General features: G+C 42.3%; 1 protein-coding gene across 1 annotated transcript in view; it reads right to left on the reverse strand.

Annotated features, from left to right (window-relative positions):
- LOXHD1 (lipoxygenase homology domains 1) overlaps positions 1 to 10,335 on the reverse strand; it is a 211,359-nt gene that overhangs the window by 68,403 nt on the left and 132,621 nt on the right. The window contains exons 22-24 of the mRNA XM_006835145.1: positions 4,115 to 4,278; positions 3,039 to 3,143; positions 923 to 1,051 (exon numbers count right to left, since the gene is read on the reverse strand). Coding sequence (XP_006835208.1) covers positions 923 to 1,051; positions 3,039 to 3,143; positions 4,115 to 4,278 — 398 coding nt within the window. The remainder of the gene's footprint in view (positions 1 to 922; positions 1,052 to 3,038; positions 3,144 to 4,114; positions 4,279 to 10,335) is intronic.

A 10,335-nucleotide genomic window follows, 5' to 3' on the forward strand; every position in this document is an offset into this window, starting at 1 on the left:
TGAGTGGTGGAGACCTGCAGTCCAGGGTTAGCATGCCGTCCCTTTAACTTACAGCATTGCTAAAGTGGTTCTTGTGACCATGTGCATCCAGCTGAAGCTGGCAGGGAAATTAGCCAAAGAGATGGGGCCTGGGGAGCAGATGAGAGGAGGGTAGAAAAGGTCTGAGGGGCTGGGAGGTAAGGATGGTATCCAGGGAGCTCAGGGTTCCCAAGGGAATGTTTGTAACAGACTCTAATTTCCCCAAAGACCAGGGATGTATATAGGGAAGGGGAGAGTGAGGAGGTAATGAACCTTTTTGGGAAAATCAGGGCTCTGGCTTAAAAGAAGAAAATGGCAGCTAGGCACGAAGCTCTGTTCCTATGGTCCCAGGTGCTAGGATAAGCGTCCCCTTCTTTAGGTTTAGGAAGTGGCTTTAGGAACAAGGATTCCTGCCCTGCTCCACTAAGAGAGGCAAAGTGTGTGCATATCCTGTGTCTGGTTGAAGCATGTGTGGATTCCAGGAAGGGCTGACTAGATCAGTGGTCTCAAGGTGTGACCTCTGAACCAGTGGCATGACCATCACTAGGGACTTGTGAGAGATGTAGATGCTTGAGCCCCAGCCCAGACCTCCTGAATCAGACTGTGGGGGCAGGGCCCAGTGATCTGGGGTTCAACAAGCCCTCCAGTGATTCTGACGCACTCTCAAATTTGAGAGATCTGGAGCTAGACCAGAGATTCTCAAATCTGGCTGCATTCAGATTACCAAGAGTAGAAGGACATTGGTAAACACCAGTGTCCAGGGCCCACCCCAGACCAATGAGACCAGCATCTGCAAGGACGTGAAGAAGTTGTGTGATGTGTTTTGGAAGACAGGAGATACCCAGGTCTCATCCTTCCCAAATGATTCTTTCCCAGGTCCTTACATTCTTAGCGGGGAACAGACCTGTGTTATCGTGGCCAATACGGATCTTCCACAGGTCACCCAGGTCCACCGTCTCCACCGTGAAGATTTCAATGCTGTTCCTCTCAAACTTGTCACTGTTGGTCTTGGAGGACTTCAGGAGGGTCATTCCTGTTGACCAAATGGCCCACATAACTGACTAGGCCTGAGACCTTTCTAACTTGGTCTGACTCTTCCATTGAGTCCTTCCTGATAATGACCAAATTTCTGAATGTCCATCAGATTTAGACTAAGCAGTTACCAGCCATTGGGCATCTTTGCATATTTGGCATTTTTTTTTTTTTAGTGTGTGTTCTTTGACTGAGCTTTACAATAATTGTGGCACTGTGGGTTAATGTGCTAGACTGCAAAGTCGTTTAGACTGCAAAGCCGTTTGAACTGCAAAGTTGGTGGTTCAAGCTCACCAGTCACTCCTTGGAAACCCTATACAGGGTCACTGTGGGTTGGAACCAACTCGACGGGACTTAACAACAACTGTGGTTTATGTTTTTCTATCTCCAGTTTGTCTTTACAGTAAGAGATACACCAAGAGAAGACATGACTTATCAATACAGAGAAAGAAAGCATTTGGGCCTGAATTCCATTGTCTGTTGTCTTTCTACATTCCAATGTCTGCTCTCGTTCACATGGAAAGCACATCAATGACAAAGCATTGTCCCCAAGCTCCGGGGGACCAGTAGGTGCCCTGTTGGAGATTGGGCATGTGTGAATTCTCTAAAGACTCTTCTATGGATAGAAGAAGGAAGGATGTCTTCAGATGCCCCCCACCAGCTTTCTTATACTCAGTCATCTATCCTGGGACTCTGGCTGGGATGTTAATCTGAAATGTGAAGTGTCCAGAGTTAGCACCACCCCCTTACAGCCTCAACACAGACCTCTTTTCCTTTAAGTCCCTGAATCTTTAAGTTCTGGCTCAGGACCCATCTTATACGGGAAGGTAGTCTTTGGGTATCCAGAAGCTCCTAGTCAAGTGGGTGAAGCACAGACAGACAGACAGAGCTTGGTTCTGGACCTAGCTCTTACCACCTAGGGTGACCTTGGGCAAATTGCTTACTGTCTCTGAGACTTGGTTTCCTTGAATGTAAAAAAGGATGAACTCAGAGCCTGTCCCATAGGATTGATGTGAGGATTTAATACGATGAAGACTATTAAGTGCTAAGAAATGTGCCTAACACATAGGCAATGCTTAGCAAAGAAAAAACGTTGTCAGGGGCCCCTCAGTTCCATTGGCATTGGTTCAGTGACTATTGTCTTTCATTATACATTATCTGTCTTATCACACTTACAACATCATAATTCACAGTTATTAAGTGTTACTTTGTCCCAAGTGTTTTGTAACTTCAATTTTGTTCAATTTACAACACTATGAGGTACAAATCTATAAATTATAGTGTTGGCATAGAATATTGAATATATCAAGGACTGTCAAAAGAACAAATAAATCTCATGCTGAAGGTACCATACATTCATTGGCTGTATCTCATTAGGAGTTGGGAGGAGCCATCAGCTTTTAAACTGTTGTTAGGGATGGGATTAGGATTAGGACCTCTTTGTCATTCAAACAGGAAGACAAGTAGTTACAGAAGATACAGAGAAGAGACCAAGTGCTGCTTGAACTGTGGAGCCCATTGTGGTTTTGAAAGGCAGGCAAATTTGCACCTCCAGAAAGGAGACAGGAAATGGTAAAAAAAAAAAAAAAAAAAAAAAAACTTTCAGAAATGTACGGAAAAGCACTGACCATTGGATTGGGCATCATTGCCTAGAAAGGAAGATGCTAAAGGAAGCTGATTCCCCTGGTTTCCACACATATGGAGGCTGGTAGCTACGAAGACTGAAGAGAGAGCAAAGAGCTGCAGTGTAGGAGGACTGGCTCAGTGAGACGCAGGAAGAATTTCCTAAGGAATAAACTTTCACAAGCCAACATGGCAAGTCACCTCATGGAGAGATCTTTAGGGAAAAGAAACTCTGACAAAGCTAAGGGCATGCAATCTGTCAAGAGATAGAGGCACAACCAGGATCTCCTTGGAAATTATTACTGAGTCTTCTAGTCTCCCTGGGGAGGAACATGGTGAAACTCAGCCCTGCCTTGCTTTCTTACCATTATTGTCCTGTGTGCCAAAGAGAATGATGAAGACGTTGGCATCTGTGCCTGCGTTCTTCTTGTCCCCAGTCTTTATGGTCACTGAGAAGGTAGTAGATTTATCTGCCAGGAGATAAGAGTAGTAAGAGGAAGAGTGGGAAAAGCCACCTTGTCTAGGAGGGCTTTCTTGACTGACTCCCCTACTCCCTCACTCCAACTCTTCTCTGCCCTTCCAGTCCTGTATCTGTGAATGCCGTGGTGCATAATGTTCATGTTGACCATTCCTATGAACCACTTCATTGATGGCATGTGTTGTTCTGTAGTTGCCTTTAGTATGGAAACTCCCTAAGTATAGATAGGAACTCTCTCCTAGCTTTGACTTACACAGGCATCCTTAAATCCACTGAACTGATGGAATAATTAAGGCAGACTTGGGATGATTGTGAGGGGTCTGACTCTTTCAAGCTGGAAGAAATTTTAGGGATGTGAATTCCTGGGAAGAAACTCAAGCATCATAGGACTCTTGAAGGTTACTCTTCATTTTTTTTCCTTGAAAAAATATATGTAAAATCTATAATGTGCCCAGAGGGAAAGACACAGGACTGAATTAGAACCGGCCACAACCAATCCAGTCTAATATATTCTGCTCTAATCTATTCTCCTGTCCTATCCCACCCTGTCCTACCCTACCCATGACAGCATCTCAGCCATGTGATTTATTCCAAGTCCTATACAGGAGTCCTAGTGTGGTGCTGCAGGTTAATGTGCTGGCCTACACTGTTGGTTTGAACCACAAGGTTAGCAGTTCAAGCTCATCAGCTGCTCCTTGAAAACCCTATATAGGGTCGCTATGGGTCAGAACTGATTTGATGGCACTTAACAACAACATTGATGAGTGGGATACACTCCATGTCACCTCTCCATTCTTTTCCATGGAGGAACGAGAGGGAAGGACAGGTACTTTGGCAGAGGAGGAAATGCCCATATCCCACAGGGGAGGGAGGAGAGATGGAGACACAGGGTGGGTAAGGCTCCAGATGCCCTTGAGGGATGAGGATGAATGCTGGAGAGAACATTTGCTGAGTTTAGGGCACCTTTTTGCTCCAGGGCCAGGTTGTCCAGGGGGTTGTTGTCACCTCCTCCACCCTCCTCATCCTCTGGTGGTAGCACATAGGATTCATCCACAGGTAGCAGCTCCCTGGACAGTTGGCCATCGTCCTCCTCAACTGCCAGCCAGCGTTGGCATGGAAAGTAGTACCTATAAGGTAGGGCATTAGGAGGAGGTGGGAAATGTCCTCCTGGGATGGTCTCATATAGGAGCAGTCATGGGTCAAGAAATGAGACACCCTTCACGAGGTCCCAGGTACTTCCCTGCATGCCCCCTATTTTACCCCACTGGGGAATCCTACCATTAAAGTCATTTGTCTGGGGTAGAAAACAAATGTGTGGATGTTGTTTCCAGATACCTGGTTGAAATATCCATGTAACAGTGCCTGGTAGTCAATCAGAGTGATACTGAATGGAAGTTTCCAGAAGGAGATGGGCTTATGGGCTTCTCTAACCCTTTCTGATATTGATCTATTATTCAGAACTGCTTTAGCAGACAGAGTTGTACAATAGCAGGCGCTCAAAACGTAATTGTTGATTTCATGGATTTTAATGGAATATGATTTTTATTTTGGAAGACACAAAGACTGAGTTAAAGGAGCTGGGATAGCAGATAGCTAGAGCCATCAGAGGAGGGACGGTTCAAGCCAGACTCCTCAGTGTAGGCTCAGAGTCCTGCACAATGGAGGCTCCTAGACAGGAAGACAAGGCAGATCCAGGGATGGACAAGGCAGCAGATGTGGTCATTAAAGACTCAGTCTCCGGAACCATACCATACTGTCAGGTTTTGATTCCTGGCTTTGCCACTTTTAGCTGTGTGACCTTCAGAAAGTTTCTTTACCTCTCTGTGCTACGGTTGTCAGATTTAGCAAATAAAATTATAGAACTCTCAGTTAAATTTCAATAGCAAATAAACAAAAAATATTTTTTTTAGTATACGTATGTCCCAAACAAGAAGGGACATACTGTACTAAAAATTATTTGTTGCCTATCTGAAATTCAAATTTAAGAGAGAATCCTGTATTTTATCTGGTAAACTGACTCTGTGCTTCAGTTACCATTCTGTAAAATGAGGTTAATATTGCTTATCTCATAATTTGTTATAAGGATGAAATGTGCTAAACATTTCAAGTGCCTACAAAAACACCTGGCCCAAGGTAGGCTCTGGGTAAAAATTTTCCAATATTATTGTTGTTGTTATTAATTTGTTTACCTCACTTTCTCCTCAGCCCACGGCTGGGCTCTTTGGAGTCCCTGGTTTCCCTCAGGCCCCTAACCTCCCAGAAGAATTCAAAGGGCCTAAGAATGTAGTCCATCTTTAGGTGGGGCCTATTCTGCCTCATCTGCTCCTCTTCCACATGCCCACCCAAGTGCATAAGGGTCATTCAGGAACCAGTCACCATTTGGAGATGCTGGAACAGTGGAGGCTGAGGGTCTCATCTGCATCTGAGCCCCATACTCTCCTACAGTCCTCACTGCCTCTAAATCTAAATGTGTCAGAGCACCAGAACCAGAGAGCATCTCTGCAGTCCTTAGACTTCCATGGGGTGGGATGGAGGCAATTTTATATTGATGGTCATAGATTTAAAGGACAGGAAGCATTCAATCCAGGGTAATGTCAATTAAATTGCAATTAAGTGAATGTTTAAGTGAGAAATATATACTATTGTACTTCTTAGCCTTTAAATGTATGAATGAGAAAGTTAAGGTTTTATTCATTAAAATAACATAAGAATAATAGGCTTTCATTCTAAATTACGGCCAATTAAGGGAGAGATGGAAATAAAGGAGGTATGATCAGGGCAGAGGCAGAGACAAGGAGTGTGGGAAGGGGAGGACAAAGGCAGACTGAACAAGACACACAAAGATTTAGGGAGACATCCAGGGAGACAGAAAAAAAATCAGCAAGATAGGAACAGTCATCAGCTCACCTACATCCACAAAGAGAAGAATGCACACAGAGAGTCAGCGTCTGGCTTCCATGGAATGGGATCTCCATTCTCCTTAAGATACCTGCACTGAAACTTTAAAGCCGTAGTGCTGTGGGTTAACACGCTGGACTGCAAAGTTGGTTTGAACCACAAGCTCACCAGCTACTCCTCAGAAACCCTATACAGAGTCACTATGGGTCGGAACCAACTCGACAGCACTTAACAACTATGCATGTAACTGCAGCATGGGTGAACAGAGCTCCTCTTAGTACCTGCTCCAGATGGAATCAGGGTAGGAGCTAGGAATGGCCCGAGTGCTGGGCATGTCATCTCTGTCCTCGCAGAGCCACTAGCACACCTCAAGGACTTGGCAAGAGATTGGAGCTACTGAGCTTTCCCGTTCTTCCCACAGACGTAAGTTCTGCTCACTCAGGCCTCAGTGTGAGGAGGGGAGTAGGCAAGGGATTTTTAAAGAGAAAAGAAGGCAGGTTTCTGGACTGATAGGCCCACCACATCACTGAAAAAAGGGCAAGGCAAAGAAAGAAGGCTAGGCTAGCCAGGTTTAAAATGAGCACTAAAATAAAGCCAGAAATACAAATTTCACTTGAAAGTAAAAGCTGAATGAGTAGATTGTAAAATTGAATGATGTAAAAATTTAAGCCCTTTCATATGAAATTTCCCGTTTTTGTAGATATGGTAAATGCTAAACAACATCAAGTAAAGTGGTGTTGCAAGTAGGGTGGCATAGAGGAAAAAACATGGGTCTGGAATTCAGGGTCTCTCTTCTGCCCCTAATAAGATGTGTGATCTCTAGGGCTTGAGTTTCATCATCAAGAAGTCCAAATGAGATATTCTGTAAGGTCTTTTCCATCTCAATATTCTACAAGCCTCAAGGTTTATAAAGGAATGGAACTTCCAGATAATATTTTCTTAATAGAGGAAAGTTAGAGAGAAAAAAGAAATCTAGCAATTGTTTTTGATTGGCCCTTGCTAGAAATTCACCCCACATTGTTGCCATATGTGATGGGATTCAAGGATAGCATCTGCCTTTAAAGACTAGAGATCTTATGGGACTCCTATGCATCCATCCACAGTCCTGGTGTGGTGCTGTAGGATAAGCCTTGGACTGCTAACTGCAAAGTTGACAGTTCAAACTTACCAGCCACTCCTAAGAAACCCTATACAGGATCATGATGAGTTGGAATTGACTCAACAGCGCTAAACATCAACAGTCATCTATAGGAGTACGGAAATTTCTATCTCAAGACTGGAAACTGAATATTAGAATATAAGATTGAATGTGGACAGAATTCAAGACACTTAATAAATCCCTAACTTTTTTGGCATGTACTTCATCCCCTTTGAAATGGGATGCACTAGATTTTTTGTGGAATGAAGATGAAGCTGTTAGAGTATTAAAAGAAAAAAGAAGAAGACATAGCACATGCTCATTTAATTAACAAGTCAATGGATGTAAAAAGGGTGAGAAAATAGAAGGGCCAATGAAGTGAATAATGCAGATGTTCTAGTTCAGGGTAAAGTGCCTACCATCATTATAGTATGTTCTGAAACCCCAAAATGAGAGATTTACAGCTTTGGATGTTGAAGGATTTTGAACTTTTAAGTCCCTTGTTAAAATACAGAGTCTCAGGGCTGGAGGTACTTTTAAAGGTCAGTGTGATTGGTCACATGTCCTTTCCACTACAAGACCAACTTTCATCAGCTTGTGTACTTGAGTAATCACACTAAATGGAATCCCCTTGGTGCCTTACATTAGACATGCAAAATGAAAATGAAATAATAAGACACTGATGTTTTGGGACTGTTTATTACTTAGCAGAATCAGTCCATTCTGACTGATACAATTTGAGATTGTATCTACATCTATTTATCTTTATGCATATATTGCATATAGATGAGAAGGCTTCAAAAAGTTCATGAAAATTGAATTTAAAAATCATGGAATTTTTCTAATGACATTTAAATATATATATATATAGGTTGTGGTGGTTAAGTGCCATTGAGTTGGTTCCAACTCATAGCAACTCTGTATAGGGTTTCAAGGAGCACTTGGTGAGCTTGAACCAACCAACCTTGCATTTCAAACCGACTTTGCAATCCAGTGCATTAACCCATAGTGCCACCCAGGACTCTCTCTCTCCATATATGTATCAGGAGCTCTGATAATGTAGTGGTTATGATTTGGCCTGCTAACCTCAAGGTCAGTAGTTTGAAACTACCAGTGGTTCTGCAGGAGAAAAATCAGACTTTCTGCTTTGGTGAAGATTTGCAGCCTCGGAAAACCCTATACAGGGTCACTATGAGTTGGAACCGACTCCATGGCACATAACCAACCACCAATATGTGTGTGTGTGTGTGTGTGTGTGTGTGTATAGATAGATAGATAGATAGATAGATAGATAGATAGATAGATAGATAGATATAGAGAGAGTGTCCTGGTTTGTCCTGTGGGTTAATGGGCTAGACTGCAAGGTCAGTCTGAACCGCAAGGTAGGCAGTTCAAACTCACCTGTAGCTCCTTGGAAAACCCTATACAGGGTTGCTATGAGTTGGAACCAACTCAATGGCACTTAACCACCACAACAATGTATATAATATATTTATATTATTGTGTATATATATGCATACATATATAGATAGCATGGTGTTTTTGTGGTTAAGTATCATTGAGTCAGTTCCAACTCATCGTGACCCTGTAAAGGGTTTCCAAGGAACTGCTGGTAGATTTGAACCACCAGTCTTATAATTACCATCTAGTGCTTGCTTATCCTACAGCACCACCCCAGGACTCCATAGAAAGTACATACATCCAGTAATTTCAATGAAATGAATATTTAAGTGATGATAGTGGAAGAGATTGCCCAAGAAGCATATATTGGTATATCCAACTATGTGCCTCATCTGCTAGACAACGTATAAATCCCATACACACAGGGACTATGTCTGTCGTGCTCATTGGCAAGACATGGCATACATAGGTAGTCATAGATATCAATAGAATTGAAAGGCATTTTCCAAGTGAAACAGCCTCATTTCCTCCTTCAACATTTCTCTGAAACAAGTCCTAGGTTTCTTAGTCAAAATTGTCCAGGAAGAATATAGAAGTGAAGAGAAGACCAGTGACTCCTCATTCCAGATGTGGCATGACAGTCAATACAAAACTCAAAATGACATTTTTTTCTGACTCTCATCTTTTTCAGGATGGCAGAGGTGAAGCTTCCCAAGATAGAAGAGGCAGGAGGAGTCCAGAGAAATATTTTCCTGATTTCACAACCTTGTAAAAAGCTGAAGCCATGGAGTTCTTCACCAAAGAAATGTGAGGTTGTGTGTAGTTTTTCATCCTTCAAAGGTGGCATCATTCTGAGTCGGTTGTTTAATTCCTAGCACTTAGCCTGACATGTTTTATAATTCTGGAGAATTAATAGATGAATCAGTGCATTAGTCATAAGTTAACTCATTTGGTAAGTACTAGGGTAAGGAGAAAAAGTATTGCTATGAAATTATAGAAACCTTTATTAAATAAGCTATCAAAAATGTGAAGTGGTTGTTTCTTGACATGTCCAACATCTAGGTCTATACACTTCTGAACACAGTGTTTCTATTTCTCTAATTCTTCCCCAAAGACTCTTTACTCTTCCATTCATACCTCAGCAAAATGGCAGTTTGAGCATCCTCAAAGAACTCAGATTGAATTTCTTTCAAATGTTCTTTAAGTTTTGGAAATAAAAAAGAAAAATGACTGGACAAGATCAGGGTTGTATGTTGGATGGGGCAAAGTTTCCTAACAAAATCCTTGTAGGACAGTCCCTGCTGCCCTCAGAGAATGAGCAGGTGCATTGTCCTGCAGAAAAAAACTCCTTGGCACAACTTTCCTGACACTATTGTAGTTTTCAATTTTCTTAAAAGTTCTTACTAATAAACAGAAGCTACGGGACTTTACCAAAGTCAAACCTGCTATGAAAAACATCCTAAAGGAAGTTCTAGGAACTAAGAACCAACAAGAACAGACAACAACTAGAGAATGACGTATGTGGCAGCATCATCCTGAACTCAATCAACAAATGATAGCATCAAGAATGGAATAAAATTATAAGAACAGCCGATCTGGGAGGTCAGTCTATGATCAAAACAATTACAATGTGAAAGAAGGTAAGCACAGAGGAACAGAGATCCAGGTGGTGAGAAGGTCAGGTAGATTACAGGATAAAATAGACTGTCTTAAACAGAAGGAAGAATAAATGGAATATAAGGTAACC

The sequence above is a fragment of the Chrysochloris asiatica genome, unplaced genomic scaffold (genome assembly GCF_000296735.1).
Source record: "Chrysochloris asiatica unplaced genomic scaffold, ChrAsi1.0 scaffold00015, whole genome shotgun sequence".
Lineage (NCBI taxonomy): Eukaryota > Metazoa > Chordata > Mammalia > Afrosoricida > Chrysochloridae > Chrysochloris > Chrysochloris asiatica.